At 47.5% G+C, this 23,413-nt stretch overlaps 1 protein-coding gene across 2 annotated transcripts in view; it reads right to left on the bottom strand.

The window, feature by feature from the left end:
* Nucleotides 1-23,413, bottom strand: part of LOC122394213 (serine/threonine-protein phosphatase 2A catalytic subunit beta isoform) — a 42,050-nt gene that overhangs the window by 2,268 nt on the left and 16,369 nt on the right. For both annotated transcript variants that reach the window (XM_043390945.1, XM_043390944.1), the window contains exon 6: nt 661-833. In XM_043390945.1, coding sequence (XP_043246880.1) covers nt 661-833 — 173 coding nt within the window. The remainder of the gene's footprint in view (nt 1-660; nt 834-23,413) is intronic.

Here is a 23,413-nt window from a genome sequence, read left to right on the forward strand (position 1 = left end):
ACATAGAGATATCGGACTACCTTTATAACGAACACGTCCACTCGCCCCTGAGGCCGTCCCCTTCACTGACCAGTGATAGCCGCCACCCCTTCCTAAACTCAGTCCTCTCATATTACCAGAAAACAGCGCCGGGTCTTCCATGGACTGACCAGCATCCACTATACACTACCCTCTATCTTTCCCTGAGCCCACGAGTCCTGCCCTCCCAAACAACGAACGCCTGGGCGTCCATTGTTCAGTTGCATCCCTCCATAACGAGCTCGGATGTCTTTCCCTTCCTCCCATAGTATAACCACCGAGATCCCTCCTCACTGACCAGCTGTATCCCTCCATGACTTTTCCTTCCTATCAGAGTACAACCATCCACTGACTAGCTTTATCCCTCACTTTACGACCATCAACATGCTGTCTCCCTCCCAAGTACAGAGAAAAGCCCAGAATGCCTCCACCCCTCACTAACCAGTTGTATCCCTCCATGACGAGCTGATGGGCCCTCTCCCCTCCCCCCGCAGCCCCCTCCACTCCTCACTGACCAGTTGTATCCCTCCATGACGAGCTGATGGGCGCAGCTGACCTCCCCCCCCTCCACCCCTCACTAACCAGTTGTATCCCTCCATGACCAGCTGATGGGCGCGGCTGTCCCCCCTCCCCCTTACTGACCAGTTGTATCCCTCCATGACGAGCTGATGGGCGCGGCTGACGAGCGTCAGGCCGTTGCTGTGGTTGAACGTCTCCGAGATGTCCTGGCCGAAGGTGTAGCCGGCTCCGCGCGGCGAGATGCCCCAGCCGCCGCGGTCGTCCGGGTCCGACCACAGCAGGTCGCACATCGGGCCCTGTCGGACGAAAACGAGAGGGGCAGTCAGCAATTGTGTCGAATTAAGCGTGGCAAGAAAGGCCGACAGACACAGAGCAGAGAGTTAGATATGAGACAGCCGGCAGTGTTGTGCGTGGTGAGAAAGGTCGGCGAAGGCATCCGTTATGCCAACAAATGAGGTACGATGGAACAAAATTTGCCATTTGCTCATCAAAGATCAGGGATATGCAAAACAAACAATAACCCGTAATACGGTATTTTCAACGTTAACAACTACAATATTTTCGTGCATACGAGTATACGAGTGAAATTGATGGAAACCAAATTCCCCCAGACGTTACACAATAGGCATCACTGAGCCGACATCATAAATTATTGTCAGAGGGGTGTCACTTCTGCGCAACCAGTAGCGGGTCGGGTGAAGGCACCAACGTCGTTGGTTGCACGCAAAGCCTATACCATTTACCAATTACGCAATACGCAGCACTTTGCGACGGTAACAGCACAAACCCCAAATCCAACTCCATGTGATGATTGACTCAGCTTTACGCGTTACTACATGCAACGGACTTTCTCCGCTACAGATTCAGCTACGATAACGAATCACTGGACTCTTTCATTCATTCTTCATTGTCCATTCATTCATTCACTCAGTCATTCATTCATTCATACATTCATTCATTTATTCAACCAATTGCGCGTCCATTCATCCGTGTTGCCCGTCCCAAGTGATGACGAACAAGTGGTGACGAACACACACCCCGGCACGTGCTGTGCGGCGGCATTGCGACACGTCGTGACGTATTTGTGACGTCATTGGGTCACTGATACGCGCCGCCGCCCCTCCGGCCAGCGCCCCGAGCGCGCAGTGGGTGTATAGTCTGTCTTAAAAGTACCGCGCAAAGTGACGGTGGATCCATCAAGCCTGACCGAGGAAGGGCCCGGCTAAATTTGAGTCACCGAAGCAATTGACATTCTCGTCCATTCCCCAGGTCAGTTGGTTCGGTGACTTTCAAACTATAGCAGGCCCTTCCTCGGTCAGGCTTGATGGATCCACCGTCACTTTGCGCGGTACTTTTAAGACAGACTGTACAGTCTGTCTTAAAAGTACCGCGCAAAGTGACGGTGGATCCATCGAGCCTGACTGAGCAAGGGCCTGCCAAATTTGGGTCACCGAAGCAATTGACATCCTCGTCCATTCCCTAGGTCAATTGGTCGGTGACTTTCAAATTAAAGCAGATCCTTTCCCGGTCAGGCTTGATGGATCCACCGCCACTTTGCGCGGTACTTTTAAGACAGACTGTACGGGTCACCCACCCATCCAGCCTGTGACAGCTATGTACAGTCTGTCTTAAAAGTACCGCGCAAAGTAACAGTGGATCCATCAAGCCTGACCGAGGAAGGACTGCTGGATTTGAGTCACCGAAACAATGGATATCCTCGTCCATTCCCCAGGTCAATTGATTCGGTGACTTTCAAATTAACACAGGCCCTTCCTCGGTCAGGATTGATGGATCCACCGTCACTTTGCGCGGTACTTTTAAGACAGACTGTACAAAGAAAGCACTCTTCTTGCTGACAAAGGTTTTAGCGTTTCATAGGTACTTCTGAATTGTGCCGAGAACTCAGAATTGTTTTTCAGTAGAACACAAACCTACGCTTATGATAGCTGTATCGAGCCACCAAGCAAATAGATATCGTTAATCAAAATTACACCAGAATTGTGCTATATTATACATCATCCGCCTTGAAGAATTGTGCTTCTAATCAAAGTTTATTTCTGTGTTAATAATCAGACTCTTATCTGTGTTTATCTCAATAGTTTAAGTCCCAGCGTTGACCCCCTCCCCTCCCCGCCCCCGTCCTCTTCAGCTGCGACCTTGCCACGTCCTCGGGGGGGGGGGGGGGGGTACAGGTGCGAGTACTGAGTGATACGGGCGTCCCGTGCCCCTCCCCTCCCCATCGCGGGGGTCTGATTACTAGTGCCAGCTCAGCGGGTATAGCGAGTAAGGGCATACGAATATAGCTGACTAAGCGGAACGATGGATAACGCTGCACAACGTTTCCATGGTTCAGCAGCCGATGGGTTCACAGCATTCAGGACGGTGCTCTCAAGTCTCAACGGCTGCTGACATGTCCAGAGATCTTTAAAGATAATATGCCAAGGGTCAAGGAAAAAAAGGTTAACTGCTTTCCCTGGTTTAGCAGCCAATGACCTGTCACCATCCAAATGCTCTCAACGGCTGCTGGCATGACGAGAGATCTTCAGGGATAAGCCAAGGTTCAAGGAAAAACTGTAAACTTGGTCAAACGAGAGGCGACACGCCAACACCCGATTCGAAGAGCGATGGAGCAGAAATTCTCAATTGAACCCACGAGACGCAGACAGTACGAAGCATTACAATCCAAACGAAACCTTGGCATTGCCTGAACGATGGACCCTGTATGTAAATATTTAAAACGAACCTTCAAACCACCGTGTATTTCTGTCACATATCTTGTCATTAGCCATGTAAGATATCTTGTCATTAGCCATGAGGTTATAATCACACACACCGGGGTCAGAAGGTTCACCAGCGAAAAGGTCATGGCATACGCATGCTCTCCACTGGAATTGCAGCTTCAGCTATTTGAGGTTGGCCATTTCTTAGTGTTGGGAAGTTACGACACATCGGTCCTCGACGTTATAACTGGCCCGTGTCAGCGTTCTAGCTCACTGCCGTTTCGTGACATGCAACCGTGCGTCAGTCTGGCTACAAGGAACTGGTCCCCGAATTACCAAACTTGTCCGCTCCCTAGCCCAGTAAGCTTCCGTGACAACTGATCCAGCGCTTGTTGTCCGCCTCAAGAGACTCAAGCGAGTTGGTCAGGGCATTTTCCTCGAAACATAACGCTGTATATAGCGTACTAGCAGCGAGGGGATGCCGTCTTTGGGGCGCATAGGAAGACGACTCCCAAATCAGACGTTCCAGTCATTTTACAGGAGCGGCGAGAGACATCGTAGTCATGTGAGCAGTAAAATGAAATTATTAGTCAATGAACGATTAGCTTTTCCAAGAAATATATGCCGTGGCGATGAACCTAGGGACTACTTCCCATTATAGTGTTAACCCTCGCCGGCCGAGGGGGGGGGGCGGGTGCCGCCCCCCCCCCATAGGGTTTTTTCGCGATAGCTCCGAACACGCTGGCGATAGAGAGCTGAAACTTGGCATACCTGACCTTTGATCCAAGCCGGATCTTATGACACCAACCGCATTTTTGGGTCAGGTCAGGTCACTGACCTATGACGTCATAAGTGAACCTCTGCACGGTCTTCAGATGTCGCAACTTCGCAACGCCCTCACTGCCAGAGGAGATGTCACAGGGAAATGAAACTTGCAGGATCTAGTATCCATTATGAGTCCCACAATTTGTATATCTCGGATTTTTCCTAAAGGTCATATGAGGTCAGGTCATTTTCGTGACCTCACCATTATAAGTCAATGGGGAAAAATTCAAACTGCTATTCTGGCGCCGGGAACGATCTCCAACTATCTCAAGCACACAGAATCGTGATTTGATGCACTCCTTGCAAGGTTAGATGCGTCACTTTTGCAATGTTGACCTTGCGTGACGTCATTTATGACGTCATCAAGGTCATATTAGTTTTTCGTCAATAACTCTTGAGCAAATTGAGCTAGCGAGTCGGGAAAGCCACCAATGGACTCAGGAAGACCTGCCGAATCGAATGATATGCGACATGACCTCTTTCGACCAACTTCGTGACCTGGGGGTGCTGACCTGACCTTGACCTGAGGTCAACACCCCAAGTTGACCTGACCCGGACAAAAAGTATATCATTCGACGCGCCTGAGCGAGACGATCACGATGCTGCCAAAATCGGCGCTCTGCGGCCGTTTTTTGCGAAGTTATTCACCAAAAACTGAACCGTACCTTGGGGCACTTGACCTGACCTCAGAGGTCACCGGTTGACCTAGGACCTTAAAATCGGGTACCAATCTCTGCGTCTTGTAACGGCGCACACGCTCGTTTTTTCCGCGACGCGCTAGCTCCACCAGGGGCGAAACGGCGAGGGGGGGTCGTACCCGCCCCCCCCCCCTCGGCCGGCGCGTATGTAGAAAACCAATAGGTCCGGCGAGGGTTAAACCTCGTCTCTCCGTCCGTCCGTCCGTCTTTCTATCCTATCCTATCCTATCCGTCCGTCCCTCTACCCCCCTCACCACCACCACCTCCGCAAGCCACGTCCGGGTGGGTGATGCCCCGTCCCGTACCGGTGTTTTTCCTCGTGCAAGTTGTGAGTTCCGAGCGAAAGTAAGCAACAGTAGATGAGTAACTGGGAATGAGAATCGGAGTGGGAAACAAGGGAAAGCAAGATAAAATAAGGGACCAATATGAGCCGCAGTGTCCTCTCCGGGGTACTATATCTACAAAATATGTTCTAAAATATTGCAAAGACTTTCCACCACAGGGATCTCAAATCCTTGCCTCCGTGTCCACCTAGATTGGCGCCCAGATTGGCTGATAAATAATGCATGTAGCAGAGCTCACTGATTGCGTTGGCCTCACGGCGCAATGAGCTTCAATAATACACCGCTCCACCCCATTCAGCCCCTTCCGTGACAGCAGTGTGACAGCACCAGACTTGTAAACGACTCATTTTTTTTTTTTGAGTCGATTCTTTGTTTGAGTCTGGAAATTTGAATCGATTCATCAAACGACTCATGATGTTAAATTTAATCGATTCGAATCAACTCATGACTCATCAAGTTCCTCGATAAAATGATTCGAATCAACTCATGACTCGAGCAACTAGCCAACGGAATGATTCGAATCAACTCATGACTCACACATTTTGATGAATCGATTCAAATCGACTCATGACTCACACGACATTTTTATTGAACTTATTTCATTCAACTCATGACTCACTATAGGCATTTGTTGATTATTTGACTCAAAGCTATGATAAAATGAATATGCCGCATACCACAATTGTATTAAGCAGCATAGTAGCCTTGACCAAAGATTCAAGCAGCTACCTAGTAGGACTAGGTACATAGGTACCTACTTTGGCAAACATGGTTGATGCAGTTTCCAGTTCCTAAGTCCCAATTCCACTTTTGAATTCTAATATTCCTGCAGATTGGGCTACCTATTCTGTAGCATACTGGTCACTGGTCAGTCTTGCTTCAATTTCTTATCTTGTCACCTACAACAAAGCAAACAAGTTCTAACTGCAAGCAGTCCAGAAAATACTTCAAATGTTTGTACACATCACTTCCATTCAGTTTGCTGTACACACCCAACAATATTTTGGGCTGTAGAAATCAAATACCAATAACATATGAGGTAAGCAGGGTTGTATACGACTCAATCAATAGCAATCAATTCAATCACGACAAATTTGGGAAACCAATCAAATCAATCAAGTCAGAGCAGTTTTCGGGAATTGATTCAATCGACTCAAACGCGACAATGAAAGGAATCAATCAACTCAATCAAACGACTCAAACCAAGACATACATTAGGTTTTTTGTCCCACCAACTTGGAAAAGTGTCCATAGCAGTCTGGTGTACCTACTTACCTACCTACCTACCTACAGAAGAAACATAAAAATATTGTCATTTAAAATTATAAATTGCCATGCCATTCAAAGTTTCTATGTAATAAGGAAGGATACCTAGTGATGGACAGGTGGATCATGATAGGATTGAGGTTCAATGGGTAGAATTGGAGCAGAAGTTTCATTTAGTGGGTGCAAAATAACCCAGTAGTTGACTCGCCCCTTAACCCAAATCACCACCTTTCAACTCAAAGTTTTCAATTTAATTTTGGCCATATTCCAACTCCATTTACACTAAATATCAGATATTGCAGTCGAAAGTTGGCTGCTCGGATTTTGGCAGTGTTCGTGATTTGGCCATTTACCCTACACCATGTCTATTTTAATGGATAATATGCATCAATAACATATTAACCATAGGGAAATAGAAATAAATATCTTATCTGCATGTGACGGTTTCGGTTAGACAGAGACTGACGGGCAGCCTGAAAAATCTTTCCACGCAATATGCATTTGAGACGTGGGATGTTGTCAGATTGGGAAGGAAGAGATTTGAAGTATTTAGCGGTCCACGACTCTGGACGTGGCATGTCAATGTTAGGTACCTATGTGAAGAATTCAAAACATTTTATTGCAATACAATTTGAAACTGTTAGGACTGGGGGATAGGGATGAGGATTAAAAATATAATTAAAAGGAAATGGAGAGGACAGTGCCTCTGGAACCACAGGATAAGTTAAGGACAAAGGATTAACCCGCGCCCCGCTGGGCTATTCAGCCATACGCGCCCTGCTGGGGGGGGGGGGGGGCAGATTCTGCCCCCCCTGTCTAACTTCCGAACCGATGGTCGTAGAAAGACGGGGAAAACGGCAATCGAAAGCTCTCAACGAGGCGAATCTTAAGAGCTCAAATTTTTTTGCTAAAGTAGGTCAGAGGTCAGGTCAAGGTCAGGTCAAGGGTACAAAATGCAAGTTTCTACAGTATCGGCCTTGCACCGTAATTGCCGAAGAATGGACTGAGACTGATTGCCCAAAATGTGTTCTTAGGCTACCAAGACAATATTCGTTGCATACAATATCATTCAAAGGTCAAGGTCAAGGTCAAGGTCAGGTTAGGTCAGGTCAGGTCACCAAAAACAAAATATAGAAAAGGGCATGTGCGACACATGTTTTATGGGTCATTTTATTCATAGAATTCAATAGGCACACTCAATTAGCGATATGGACCACCTCTGGATGAATTTCAGGTCAAGGTCAGGTCAAGGTCAGGTCAAGTGGGGTCAAATTTTGAAGTTGGTTGTTAAGGCCTAAAAAGGTGTCTATCTGATGCAGTTTTTCACGGCGAGTCGAATGGTGCTATTTTTGTTTCCGTACGAGGTCTAGAACTTCAAAAAAAAAAAATCATTTTCAAAAATTTTGTGTCGTGACGTCATAAAATTTTGGTTAACTCCCACATTTTTGAACCGATTCTTTTCAAAATTGGTATGTAGGTGCACATAGACCAATTCTCTGACATATATTCCGTTTTTTTATATACTCAAAATTTTGGATTTTATAATTATTTTCCCAAAAAAGTCGTTTTTTTTAAATTTGGGCCAAAATCCAAAATTTTCAAAAAACGAGATAGCCATTTGATAGACAAAGTAGAATCACGTATAACCTTTTTTGTTACGCCTTGATTCCTTTAAAAATGAAGATGTTAGCGGCGTTTGAAATTTCGCGATTTTTGAGGCGAAAATGGCGAACATGACGTCACTAAAACATCATTTTCTCAAAAATTTTCCGACGGATTTCGCTCAAATTTTCAGGGAATGTGTCAAATTGATGTATGATGAGGCACTGAAAGTTTGACGTCGCTGGCGTAACGCGTTTAGAAGTTATTGGCGAAAAACGGGAGGGGGGGCAGATTCTGCCCCCCCCAGCGGGGCGCGGGTTAAGGAAGTAGGAGCAAGGAAAATTAAAACGCGAAAACGGCGCGGTGCGACTGCGAATCAAAGAAAACGTTTTGCCAATAAGCATGCTAAGCTTTTATAAATCCTTATTCTACGTCTTTTGATTTTTTGGTAAGATGACGTCATTGATTATCATGTAGTATGGTAGATCATCATAAAATAAATCGGTTGTACAACACCAATTTCGTTTTAATTATTATTTTATTTGAAATAAAACCACTTAATAATATTCGGTAAAATATTTTAAGGAAAATGAAATATATGAAATATGTCATGCTTAGGCTCTCAGGAGAAAAGGATCAACAAACGTTCTGCTGCAAATTAAACAACGCAGCAAATTAGCGTAAACGTTATTAGCGAGACGAAAACGGCGCTTTTGTTTCAGTTATTTTTGTAGGGGTTTCAGATATTTATAGAGTTCAGTGGGTTGTTTGTTGTTTCTGAGGAGATGTGGAGATGTGAATTATTAATTAATCACACTTTATTAGTATATGTATAGGGCCTTGCACTTTATCATCTGGATTAAAAAAAGAACGTTTCCTCCTGAGTGCAGAAAGGTAGGTAGGTGCATCGCCAGGTTCTATCACCAGGATTGGAGCAGTTATTGCAGTTGAAAGTCAAAGTTGGCTGTTCATGTTTAGGCCCTGTTCTTTATTTTGCCATCTACCCCATATTGCAGTTGTGATGACAAGCAGTTTTCAGTGTAGTTTTGTGATCTTTGATGTCATCAATTGGTGTCATTATTTTTCGTCAACTAAAACTTATTTGAACTTTCCATTCAATCGACTCAATCATACGAGTCACTCTAATTTTCGGGAATCAAATCAGTCAACCAGTCGCTAAAGTCAAACGAGTCAGTCAACCAGTCATCTCGAAAAGTCAATCGACTCAATCCAATCAACTCAAAATACGCGTTGAAACAAATCAATCAATTCAATCGACTTGATTGGTATACAACCCTGGAGGTAAGTATGACTGAAATCCATTTATAATGGACACAAATCCAATTGAAGCAAGGCTGACCAGTTGCAAATCTTACCTGCCTTTTCAAAGACATTGACATACCAATTACCAAAGTCACTGTGCCCACCGGAAATCGCAGTTCATGTCTGATACCCATGGCCTTGGTTTGATATTGAAATGCATTTCATAACCCAATCAGCTTTGAAATTATTTCTATCTGTATGAAATGAATCTAAGGCATTCTCCAGAAGCCGTGATATTGAACAGATTTTTAGCCAACTGGCGCCGCATGGTGGCGCTAGCAGAGCGTATAACACTATCGCTCTACTAGCGCCATCATACGGCAACAGCTGGCAAATAACTGAGTCAATACCAATGCCATTCTCCAAGGCCAATGATTCCGTGTTGATATGAAAACGGCGCATTTGAGCGTCATATATGCTAAGCCTTACGCACGCTAATCTACTGCATAAAGGTAACAATTTTGGAACACGATCGGGAAGAGGACAAAGTCTCCTTTCTAGCACATACTAAACGCCTAATGACATTGATACAAAGACCCCGAATGCATTGACGAGTAAATGTGCATCAGGAACGGATTTTCCTACTTGTTCATCATAGTGATACGTTTGTAATACGCAATTACTCTGCTCATGGATCCCAGCTCAAAGACGCTAAGATCAAAATCAGGTCAGTCCCAGAAACTTTGGTTTTTATTCTATATCTAAGTACTAACAACAAATTGTAGTTTGTTTTCTACGTTAATGAATTGGCACTAAGTCATGATCGCAACCTTGCGGTAGGGTAAGGTGCCTAATTAGCGACCCTTTCCGATTTGCGACCTACCTCCCTACAGAACAACTGGCAGGAGAAAACGGGGTAAAAATATCGTCGAAAGGTCAGCCATACTTTGGTTATCAAATTAAATTATTTTCCGGTCGTCGATGTTTCTGGTGGGATGTTTCAGGTGAGTTTAAATAAAAATGACGAGTTTCTTATCCAAAACGTGTGTGTTTGGGCCCTCTCTGATGAAAAGCGATGCACATTAGGATGATGCACCTTTTTTATTCTGAATCGACGTTCCTTCTTCAATTGATTGCCGTTTTCCCATAGTGAATCGCTCAACTGTGCACAGCATGGCGGTTAAAAATGTGTCGCAACTCATATTTCCTATTTGCGCCTGACATGGTCGCAAATAGCTCAAGAAGGGAAAGAAAGGGGAAAAGAGAGAAATGAAAATGAGGTGTTGCTGAAGCTTGCAATGTGTGGCAGGGGATGCCAAATGTCGTCACCGACTGCAGGGGTGCCGAATTCAGCGCGGACCTCGAATATCATACGAGATAGCCCGCAAAATTTGGGTTTCCGCCTTCTTTTCGCCTTTCGGTGCATCACGTTATCAGTTTTTACTTCCGTAAATGTGTTGGATAAACGTTCCATGTTCGAGTGATTGAGTGCTTTGCGTATAGGTTACCTTTTTGAGATCATATTTCATCTTTTCAGGCGTCGCATTTTTTGCCATTTTTAATATGGGATAATGGGGAAACCCATAGACTTATTAGCGACCCTCCCCGGTCGCTAATCGGGAAGAGTTCCCTATTAGCGTTTTTTTTGCAATGGTTTGCCAAAATGCTCACTACAAATAAGTTAGTGAATATTGGGGCAGAAAATGACTATATTTTAATAGAAAAATGAACGGTCTCTCCGAAAATCAAGCCAGTAATACAGTGGCACCCACAGAGCGTGAGCAATGACGGTTCAAATTAAGGGGGTCGCTAATTAGGCACCTTACCCTACTTAAATGCCATTTCGATTTTGCAGTACTTTAACGCCAACAAAATTTTGCAGTGTTTTAACGCCTGCTCTGTCTTGCTATTGGTGTCGACATTTCTGGCGGACCTTACAGTTTTATGTTTCTCTATTTTGATTTGGATTTTCTGGTTTGGGACGTTATATAGACTATAGTTGATATTTGAAGGACTTATGTAGGATTCCATTCTAAAAACGAATATCTTTTACCAAGAATATTAGCAAAGGTATCAGTATATTTATCTTGTTCCATGTTTGATGTTAGGTTCTGACTGATGAAGTCACTGCTCCATGGATCCCCAGTTCACATCATTTTTAGCAGCTGTAGTAAAAGGGGCTTAGGTGAGCATGAAATTCATTGTTCTTCTTACGCCTTATATTATTAAATATGACCTGAATCTGGTTCTAAAATACAAACTGTGAAGCGAAGTGAAATGACCATGGCATGAGTGTTTTACTTTGCAACACAAGGTTGCTCAATTGGAAAGAAAATATTTTCTTCTTGCACAGTACACAATTTTCCAAATGAATTTCGGGAACGGGTCCATCTGGTTCCAATGCTGACCTAGACCGGGTCTGACCGGTTCTGGAAATGTGCCAGTCAGACTGGGTCCGGGTCCAGTCCAACTGCCAAATGCTTTTGGCTCATTAGGCGCCTGTGCCTGAGCCTCTGAGGCTCTTGTAAGTCTGAAATATGGAGTTAAGTGATGGCTAAAGCTGAGGGGGTGATCTAGCATTGATTATTAGGGTGTTGATGGTGACTTGTAAACGACTCAAATTTTTTTTGAGTCGATTCTTTGTTTGAGTCTGAAAATTTGAATCGATTCATCAAATGACTCATGATGTTAAATTTAATTGATTCGAATCAACTCATGACTCATCAAGTTCCTCGATGAAGTGATTCGAATCAACTCATGACTCATCGAAAAACGGTTTGATTCTGAGTCGATTCACGAATCAACTCAGAGTCGTTTACAAGTCTGGACAGCACGCACCCCTTCCACCGTCATCCGATCCACCAGTGACGTCATCAGTTCCACCAGTGACGTCAGCAGACGGGCGGCAAACGTGGCACAGATTGTGAATCAGCCGACACACAGGTCGCAGCGAGTGCGGGGCTGACCCAGCGATAGGCGCATTATCTCGATCTCGGTGGGAGAGTAAGTCGATAAGAGGCCACAGCGGAGCTTAGAGGAGATCGTCCCCTCCCCTACTGCAGTAAAGGTCCGTAATCGGTGGTAGATAAGGAGACCCCACGCGATCAGTTCGTAGACTTGCTCTGTGCAACAGTTTCATGGGTAGAGACATGATTCTCACCTTCCCAGTTACCTGATTCATTTATCGCTTCTTTGTTCCTTTCCGCACTCGCAGGCTGATACGTCTACCGTAACTAGCTCCCGAGACGATCTAACCCAAGGCTCCATAGAAACCTCATCTACCCAGTAACCACCCAGCTGACCAGCCCCCATTACCTGGCTGTGAATGACGTCACACACCGGCCAGTGACGTCACACACCGGTCACGGGCCGGACCGGATCCACCGACCGGTTGGCGCCGGCCCGCTCCAACCGGGTCCGCCACATCTGATGATGGACCAACGAGTGACTGGCGACTGAGTCAGTGAGTCATCGCTCATCGCAACCCAGCCGACTGCCGGGGCCGTGCGAGGTCGTCCCAACTGAGCCGTGCACAATGCATGGTGTGCTGCACGGTGCGCAGTGCATAGGCAGTCACCATCGCAAGGTCATCAGACGTTGGAGGTTCGAGCAGAACATGTCGGACTGGAAAGATATGCGAGTCGGATCGCGGACGGTGTGTAGTCGGCATGATTTCAAGAGACTTGACCCCAAAAGAAGGACAGATAGAGATCGTGGGGAGGACGACTTGCTCTTTGACCGACTTCCATTGTAAGGACTTCAAGCAAATGTCCTCAGTCCTGGCATATGATAGCGTTACGCTAAGTAGGTGAAGAGGGGCGAAGGCGGAGGCTTTAAGCCAACTCCGCTGGAGGGTGACCTCGGTCTAGTTTCGGCCGCACAAGCCCAGTCGGGGAGCGTGAGATGTCCGTAAATGGCGTCACGGTGACGCCCGTAACGTCACGAAAACGACCGGTAGTGAGAGCGTGACTCTTGGGCGAGGAGTGGAGGGGAGAGCGAGAGAGCAAGAGAGCCATGAGCCATGAAAACAACCGCCAGACATGAGTACCCAAGTGCCTCGCAAAATCAACAGCGACCCCTGGGGTATAGTCTGAAACTTATCCAGGGCTTGCAAGTCCAGGCCAGACATAGCAAATGATGGCCTATTCAGAACAAAGCCTTGCAGATCCGGGTACGAGTACCACAAAGGACCGGAGTGGTTGGATTTTCCGCTTAAATCCATGCACAGCGTCATAGCTTGCAGGGAGGACGCAATCCACCTGCAGCCATCAGGTGTCCCCACAGCTGTCCGCGAGACACTGCGGCCTCGTTAGCTCCCCAAGTCCCCACCCCCCTCCTCAAAGGATGTCCCCCCTCAGCACAGCTGTTCTGATCAGGTGCAGCTCTACCCCGTCCGTGACCTTCGCACCGCCGCAGGCAGTTCCTGGCGATTTCGCACATCAGCTGAGACGAAGTACTCCGCCAACCTCATCACGTGGTGAGAAACTGTCTCTGTCAAGACGCGAACAGCCTCTGATGTCGAGGGCAGACGTTATAAACAACCGGAGGGAAACATTCGGCACATATACAAACCACGAGGTCACCTCACCTCACAGGTTGGCCATTCAACCGAGCCAGACGGACCAGGCGAAGCTGGCCGCGACGATGACCTTGGCCACGTGTGCTACAGAGCTCTTCCGGTCATGTCCCTGACCCTGACCGGCTCTGCGCCAGAAAGGAATGCATGGAGCCACGGGGAAGTGGTGCGATGCACGAACCGGTTGAGGAACCCAATACCCAGCGCCGAATCGAACCGACTATTAAAACCTTGCCGAAGTTTGCAATCAACCAGGCTGCGTGTCAAGCCATGAATTCTTGATTATATCTAGATATCGTGTCCAGTGGTCCATGTCAGGCCATAGGTTTCCTACACACATCCTCAACGTTGGTTTCGGCGAATGAGGTGGGCGGGAACTCTGGATTCATCTCTTTCCTGGACTACCGTAACATGTCCGCTGAGCCGGCGGATAACACGCGCACACCCACACTCCGGAAGGAGGCGGTCCAAGCCGCATCTCGTCGGGTCGGATCGATACCCTCCCTGGCCCCGCCGGCACCTAATTACCGACCCGGTGACACGCCCTCAGGCGACATACAGTCGGACCGTCACCGGCTCGATACGGGTAGAGCTGCGGCATTTGGACAGGGTGAAACACGCGGCCGAAGAGTTGCCACATTCAGAACCCAAGAACAGTTTTCGACAGATTTGGCATCGAAAGCGATGACCGCAGCGGGAAAAGCACAAAATACTTTTGCCAAATTGTCAGGGAACTCAGATTTGTTTTTCAATAGAAAAACACAATTCTAAAGAAGTGTTTTAACCCTCGCCGGACCTATTGGTTTTCTACATACGCGCCGGCCGAGGGGGGGGGGGCGGGTACGACCCCCCCCTCGCCGTTTCGCCCCTGGTGGAGCTAGCGCGTCGCGGAAAAAACGAGCGTGTGCGCCGTTACGAGACGCAGAGATTGGTACCCGATTTTAAGGTCCTAGGTCATCCGGTGACCTCTGAGGTCAGGTCAAGTGCCTCAGGGTACGGTTCAGTTTTTGGTGAATAACTTCGCAAAAAACGGCCGCAGAGCGCCGATTTTGGCAGCATCGTGTTCGCCTCGCTCAGGCGCGTCGAATGATATACTTTTTGTCCGGGTCAGGTCAACTTGGGGTGTTGACCTCAGGTCAAGGTCAGGTCAGCACCCCAAGGTCACGAAGTTGGTCGAAAGAGGTCATGTCGCATATCATTCGATTCGGCAGGCCTTCCTGAGTCCATTGGTGCCTTTCCCGACTCGCTAGCTCAATTTGATCAAGAGTTATTGACGAAAAACTAATTTGACCTTGATGACGTCATAAATGACGTCACGCAAGGTCAACATTGCAAAAGTGACGCATCTAACCTTGCAAGGAGTGCATCAAATCACGATTCTGTGTGCTTGAGATGGTTGGAGATCGTTCCCGGCGCCAGAATAGCAGTTTGAATTTTTCCCCATTGACTTATAATGGTGAGGTCACGAAAATGACCTGACCTCATATGACCTTTAGGAAAAATCCGAGATATACAAGTTGTGGGACTCATAATGGATACTAGATCCTGCAAGTTTCATTTCCCTGTGACATCTCCTCTGGCAGTGAGGGCGTTGCGAAGTTGCGACATCTGAAGACCGTGCAGAGGTTCACTTATGACGTCATAGGTCAGTGACCTGACCTGACCCAAAAATGCGGTTGGTGTCAAAAGATCCGGCTTGGATCAAAGGTCAGGTATGCCAAGTTTCAGCTCTCTATCGCCAGCGTGTTCGGAGCTATCGCGAAAAAAACCCTATGGGGGGGCGGCACCCGCCCCCCCCCCCCCCTCGGCCGGCGAGGGTTAACTATTGACAACAAACCTTCGGTTACATGCGAGGACCGCTCATATTCAGGTTACAGCAACAAAACGAAGAACGTTTTGCCTCCATGTAAAAAAAGGAAAATACTCAGCAAAACAAAAACTTTCCAACAATAAACAAGTCACAAAACGACTGGAGTTCACATAGATGATGGAGGCCAACCTTTCAACTTCAAAGCCTCCACTTCACTCTAACCTGCGGCAAAACCGACTACGACCACCCATTCGTGCAGACTGCAGAGACTTCTATGGTACTTAATCGATGTTCCCAGCAGCAACACCAGCATCACAAATCAATACAGCCGCGCTACGAGCATAAACCTCCGTACCGTTTTCCGCGTTAGGGGATTCCTTGGGCGACACCAATTAGTGCCAAAACTGTAATAAAGAGGCTAAGGTGCTCCAAACCCTATTAGCAGTACAGTAGCGTCACCAATAGGTGCAACAGGCATCTAGCACAAGCAGTGCAGAATATTACCGATTTCAGGCGACTTGTTCCACACGAACCTGCGTTAGCACCGGCAGCAAAACTGAACTCGAAGTTACTACACTGACAGGAAAGCAGGTAAACCAATGAAGACTTCAGCGCCCATAACTAGTTGTTCGTAAGCCGGCTTTAGCCATCAAAGTTGTCAACCCTCATACCAACAGCCTTCCATTTCAGCCAAGCTCAGCTCAACAACCATTGCTGTCGCTCTCTTCTCCATCCCCTCCCTCCATTCCTCAACCGTCTTATCCTCTGATGACGTCACATTCCAACGTCACGTGTGACGTCACCGAAGGCCGGACGTGACCGACAGCAGTGTTCGCCACGGGCCCCAAAATCCCCAGCCCAGCCCGGCCCGGGCCCATGGGTTCAGAGCCCGGCCCAGCCCGTAGCCCGCTCTTGGCAAATATTCCAAGCCCAGCCCGGCCCGGCCCGGCAAAAATAGCAATCTAGTTATTGTCTTAGTCTATTGCTATAATAAGCATGATTGATTACACTATTTTGAGAACAATTCAAATTGCATGAATATTAACATGGCAATCATGACTCCCTTCTTTTCAATGAATATAATCATTTCAAGCACCTATGGCACAAATTTTAACAGTAATAGCAAGCACCTCAGTCAATTAGGTCATGATAACACACCTATAAAAAGTTTACATGATTATATTAACTACATTCTATGAGTAAAGTTATCTTGCAAGCTGATGTGTGTGAACATTATCATTCATAATTGGTGACTCTAATGCATACTTGAAGGAAGTATTTGCCACATACTCTATACTTCCCAGCACTTACCAGCAGAAAAAAAGCTTGACTTATGGGAATTGATGAATCTGTCTGGGACTCTGGGATTGACCTTGCTGTTAAATTCACTCCATAGATGCTGCAATATCAAAAGCCTGAGAAAGCATACAAAATAGGTGACACTAACTTTAGCACTGTCTTCCAAAAAAAAGAAAATCCATCCATTTATCAGCAAAACTGATCTTATCTATTTTCAATTCATGCCCACGTGTCAACCAAATCTCTGTGGACAACTATCTGCTACTTTCCTTGCTATTTTATGTTAGGCTCTTTTCAAGATATTGATATCGCTAGCAGCGTAAGCAGAAAACATGGTAAACTTGAAATGTCATTGGGTACTTTTGCGACTTTTACGCATCATCATCAATCAAAAATGAGCGAACACTTTTTTATTGTCGCAGCTGCGGCAGGTAACGATTTTGACCAATTGGATAATAAAACATATATGATCAAGTTTTTGTTTTGTTTTTCGTTCGAGTTTTCAGACTTCGTGATTTAGGTTTTATTTTTTATTTGTTTAATTTTGTTTTTCACCTTGAAACTTACTTTAAAAACGTATTTATTTGATAAACTGTTGTGTATGAGTGTGGAACAGGTGAGTGAACCAGGTGAGTATATTACCTAGATGCCGCCACATAAACATAGGGCCGCCGCATGGCCGCCGCCATGATTGCAAATTTTGTTGAGAAGGGGCTGGTTTGTTGTGACTTATTTTGACAAATTTATGGACATTTAAAGAAACTTTCATCGCGAAATACTCTGTAGAGTTCCTCGTTACTTACAGTGTGTTTTGTGAGTATCCTTTTAAGGTTCTGTTCGTTAAAAAGCCGTCGGTGAAGGAAAAAAGACTGTGTTGGAATTGTCTCACTATCGCCATATATAAGTGTTAAACTTAATGTAGCCCTGTGGCCCATCATTGTTGAGTGGCTTCTTAGTTTTTGGAGTTGTAGTGCTAAGTAAGTTATTCTGATGACTACATTTTAACTTTTATTACAAACTAATGATGCTAGAGATTCTCTGATCTTTTTGGTTGCGGAATTTTTATGAAAACCCTCCTATGTGTGACATGATGTGATATTGGATAATTCTCAAGATTCCCAAAATTCAATATCAAGTAGGTTTTCTTTCACATTCTTTAAATTTGGTTTAGTTTTTGTATTTTCCCAGTGGGTTTTGATTGCATCAGTTTCCAAATTTTCTTAAATTGACATTAGTCGCAAAACCCATAGTGCACAAAGCTCTTGGCCCGGCCCGTCCATAGCCCGTTAACTAATGATATTTGGGGGCCCGGCCCAGCCCGTAGCCCAGCCCGGCCCATGGCCCGTTGGGCTGGCCCGGCCCGTGGCGAACACTGACCGACAGTCGGCCAGCGCTGAGCCTGCCCGCCATCGACCGCTCGCGACCCGTCCGTCCGTGGTCGTCCGGTCCGCCCGGCAAGCCTGTAGGCTGTTCCGTAGGTAGCTCGGTACGTAGCTCGACTGCTCGGTAGGTCGGCTGGGAGGTCGTCGAGCCGGAGAGGGGCAGGGGAGACAGGACGACGAGCGGGCGGAGGCGGCAACGACTGGCCATTCATCAGTTCATCCGGAACGTGGACAGGCGATCGATACGATTGTGGACCATGGGCGGGTTCATACTCACTGGTCGATTGTTCAGGTCACCGAGATCGGATTCAATTTCATTTGAGTAGGTTGGAGTCTCGGACTTCATGTCTTGTTCGAGGTTTGTTACACATCTTGTATATCATCGCGACTATCACTAGATATTTCAACTCCTCAATTTATTGGGACGTCTTAGTTTCTTGGTTCTTAGTCACTGTCAGTCACCAGTCAAGTCAGTTGTCAATAGCATAGCATTGGCGAGTAGTTGTATCGGTGGATAGAAGTCAGGAGCCACTGACTGGTCCGTGGGCCCGTATCGGTGGATAGAAGTCAGGAGCCACTGACTGGTCCGTGGGCCCGTGACCACTGGTTACTGGTCAACAGTTAGTGGTAGATGGTCAGGGGTCCAGTGGTGGCCGCGGATTGGACGGCACAGTGGACCAGCCAATGATCACTAGTCAGTGGTCACTTGGTCCGTGGTCACTGGTTACCAGGCAGTAGTCAGTGGTCGCCGGTTACAGGTCACTTGGTCCGTGGCCACTGGTCGTCAGCTGACGGTCAGTGTTTGGCGCCAGTCTCCCCAGGGTGTGGTAGCGACCAAGCTGTTTGTTTGACATGGCGCCTGACGTCGAATCTGGGCCGACTGAGGCCGCCACTCAGCGAATCTATAGGTTTTACAGCATACCAACCAGGACGGATTAATAAAATCAGTCAGCACAGTGGTTGACACCCACACCCAGTTATTCAAATCTTGAAGTTGAATCCATCAAATTCATCCAATCCATCAAAAACAACCAACGAAACCAGCCAACATTCAAGTCACGTGAATACAATGTCACGTGAAGTTAGTATCACGCGTAGCATACCCCCTTCAGTTCGAAAACAGAATGACAGTTACGCACAGCAGTAACGCCTCTTCCTAACCCCCACACGCCACAGGTTAACCAGAATCTCAGGTCCCAACAGACAATCAATAACCTGCCGCCCCACAGCCCCCGTCACGCACGCTACCAAGACCACGTTGGTCGCATGTGGGCGGTATGCCCTGGAGACATAACGTCTATCCAACACATTACAACTGATCGCTAAGACAGGGAGCCGAGCAATGGGATGAGGAGAGAGAGAGAGAGAGAGAGAGAGAGAGAGAGAGAGAGAGAGAGAGAGAGAGAGAGAGAGAGGGAGAGAGAGAGTGAGAGAGAGAGAGAGAGAGAGAGAGAGAGAGAGAGAGAGAGAGAGAGAGAGAGAGAGAGAGAGAGAGAGAGAGAGAGAGAGAGAGAGAGAGAGAGAGAGAGAGAGAGAGAGAGATGCGCCCCGCCCATGACTCCCGACACTTGGACCGTTGGTGTATCCCAACGGTTTGTCTCCACCGCCCACCGGCCGTCGACGCCCACATGTTCTCTCGAGAACCTTGGCCACATCGACAGTTGGAACGAGACAAGCCAGCCGGCGGACTACACCACAAAAACGGCACAGGAGGGACGACATCTCCGCAGTGTTTTCGTCGTATCAGAAATGACGGTGATTTGATGAGACAGGGCGCATTACACAAAGGCATATTGCAAGCTTACCACAGCTCACTTATACAGCAGGGGTGGCAAATCATTTGCAGCTCCGGAGTCGAAGTGAACGGAAAGGGTTCGTCGCATCGTCATGGCCAACATCGTCACTATCATTGCCATCAACATCGTCGTCATTAATCCACCGAGGATGAAGTACAGGGGCGACCCGCATCATCCTAACCGACCGACCGACCCGGTGAGGTCAGTGACCCGGTGAAAGCGGGCCCGGGAGTCGACGACACAGCGTCTGTCACCGCCGCCACAGCCGGCCCGGTCAGCCAGGCGATACAGTCGGAGACAGGGTGGAGCCAGATCAGGTCAGCGCCGCAGATGGTAGGAATCCTAGCGTTGAGAACGACCGACGTTAGAGATCGATTAGAGTTGGAGACAAATCGGTTAGTAAGGGACCGTCTTGGGTTATAGATAGGTCGTTTGCCTTGTTTCATTCCCTGCTGCTCGAAACAAGGGAACTACACACCGCAAAGGCCGCGAAACGAGGGCCAGGTAACCAACTCTCGGTAACAATTGAGCATCTCGAAATGGAGACGGTGTGATCAGTCCGTTTCGTTCAGAACTGTCACAGGACAAATTAATAGACTTCATTCTATTTACTCGTTTTCTCTGTGACCTTCAATGAGTTCTTGATCCACCACAGTCCAAACCCTCTCATGCCGGTCCCTACTGCTGACTGATCATTTGGCCAGTGTCCAAAGCCATAAAACCAAAATAAGCTTGAGAAAGGGAAGGTAGTCTAGGTCATGTGTTCGTGTATCAGGCTTCATGCAGACCGGCCCCCAGTCTGAACTCCTAAGCACCTCAACTGCCATCCAATCTGCATGTCGAAAGCTGCCGCCCTGCGGTGCCCCGTTTGGGTGGACCAGTGGACCAATGGACCTACCTAGACCCAGCGTCGGTCCCAGCACGCCGGGCGGCCCATATTCGGCCCGGCGGTACATCTCACCGCGGTCCTATCCGCCGCGACCCTGCAGTCCCGTCTAGAAGCGACTCTGCGGTTCAGACTTGGTCCGTCCCGACGGGACCCTGCGGTCCAGACTTGGTCCGTCCCGTGGCGACCATGCGGTCCTGACTTGGTCCGTCCCGACGGGACCCTGCGGTCCCGTCACACACACGGCGGCACAGTGGATGACCAATGACCATAACCGGGAGACACCGTCCCGGTAGGGAAGCCAACTGCGCTGAGCTTAACTCCAAAACAGTGGATGACGGATTGTCATATCCTAACGACAGAGCCAAAAGGACCCGGTGGCGATGAATGATGATGATGTGGGTTTAGTGGCGACGCAACGATAAACTCATATGAAGACTAGCGGTGGAACAATAATTATCAGTCCGGTTCACAACTCACAACTAATATTGTCCTCACTAACAGGGTTGCTCCATCAATTCCTCCACAACTCCGTCGTACTTGCACGACTAGGATATGGTAAACTCCTCAGACTAGAGAGAACCGGTTTAAAGTGATGACCACGAACCCACTATGAGCTAACATGAAATAAACATGAGCTTACGGCGGTGAAACCACCATGAATGTTTTGAGGATGTGACAGAATACTGCGGGAGTACTCGCACCTATGTGGAATATATCCCATGACTGTTTGCTTCACAGCACCATTTGTTGACAAGCACTAAGTTATACCAGAATTCGTTCACGCAAAATAAGAATTCGTGGAGTTCTATGAACCATACCAACAACGCAATATGGGACATTATCCACTAAGCCCTGAGCTCACCCAAATCCCAGGGATTATCCGGGCCCATAAGCGATACCATAACCCCCACCGCTGCCGCATCAGGCCACCCATTTATGTAAGGCCCGTCAGGCGGCGACCGGACGGCACTCTGGCTTTGGTCGCGGCTCGATTGAGCGTTACACAAACGGCAATCAGCTGACTGTTATCAGCTGAGTGCGCGCGGCTATGGCTTTGACGCTATGGACGGCAGGATACGGCGCTCCGGGATTCCGACACCAGTAGGACCAGGGTTGCCAGACTTGGCGATATGTCGCCAATTTGGCGAATTTTGAAAGTCATTGGCGATAGAAGCACGGCGTTTGGCGATAGGCGATAAAACGTCAAATCTTGGCGAATTTCCAGAGTTCATCTCCAAATCACAGAATATTATTTTAAAAAATTAACAAAACAAAGCAAAAACATCGTTAGGTACGAAATATTTCGTAATCTGATTAATTTAACCTTCCAACGTTTCATATTAGACACTCAAATATAAAATGTTCCTGATGAAAATATCTTCTGGGGAGTGAGATGACGACATAGATGACGACTTCACTGACATCCAAAGGTGAACGGCCTGAACATTTCACATCGCTGAATAAACGGCAAATTGAATTACAGTACAATGCCAAAAAAAACACACTTTAGACCCCAACTCAATATCTCAGAGACAGGCAACCGGAAAAGGAAACCGCTTGGTCGTGACGTGCCCAGGCTAAATTCATGAGCAAATATGCAAAACAAAATTGTTTGTCCAATCGGTCACCCAGATATTGAAGGGGTCCCACTTCTCCCCCGGCCCCGGCCCAGTTATCCCCACTCTCCCCTATCTTCTTCTATTTTATTTGGCGCTGGTTAAGGTACGCTGTTATGTAGATGAATATGAGAAACGAAATAGATAAATCGTGAACTTGGAAACGAATCGTGTGAACACGGTTACTGAACGCCAACTTGCGCTGCTACGTATGCTTATACAGTGCATCCTATTTGGCGAATTTTGGCGAAATTCGAGGGGCGAATTTGGCGATAAGGACCATTCTGGATCTGGCAACCCTGAGTAGGACAGTAATGGACACGCGATGTGCCCGATGCCAGACAATGTCAGGTGAATCTCATACACGAAGGTGCTCGCTGGATCAGAGCGCGAGCTACTGAATCATTGCGTCATGGTTCAGCAGAACCGACCAATGAACTGCGGGTCTGACCTGACGTCATATCGATCACAACCAAATTCGATCAACAAAAATACAAATAAACCTAGCCAAGGTTGATTCTAATTCTCGTTGATCGACCTAGGCTCCACGAACAAGCTTAGTGGATAACCACTGCGATTGGCAGGAAGACGTCACAAGGGAAATCAGCTTCCAACAGCATCAGACCCGCGAGTAATCCAATCGTACTTCTCCCGACACAGTGCCGTCATTGCATCCTCCCGGGTATTACGTCACACAAATCGACGAACCCACCGACGACCGACGAGATTCGATGGTCAGTCAGTGAACTTGGGATGAACCCTGCCGGCCGCACCGGGCTAGCTACACGCG

Source organism: Amphibalanus amphitrite, unplaced genomic scaffold (assembly GCF_019059575.1).
Source record: "Amphibalanus amphitrite isolate SeventyFive unplaced genomic scaffold, NRLGWU_Aamphi_draft 000579F_arrow, whole genome shotgun sequence".
Classification (NCBI taxonomy): Eukaryota; Metazoa; Arthropoda; class Thecostraca; order Balanomorpha; family Balanidae; genus Amphibalanus; species Amphibalanus amphitrite.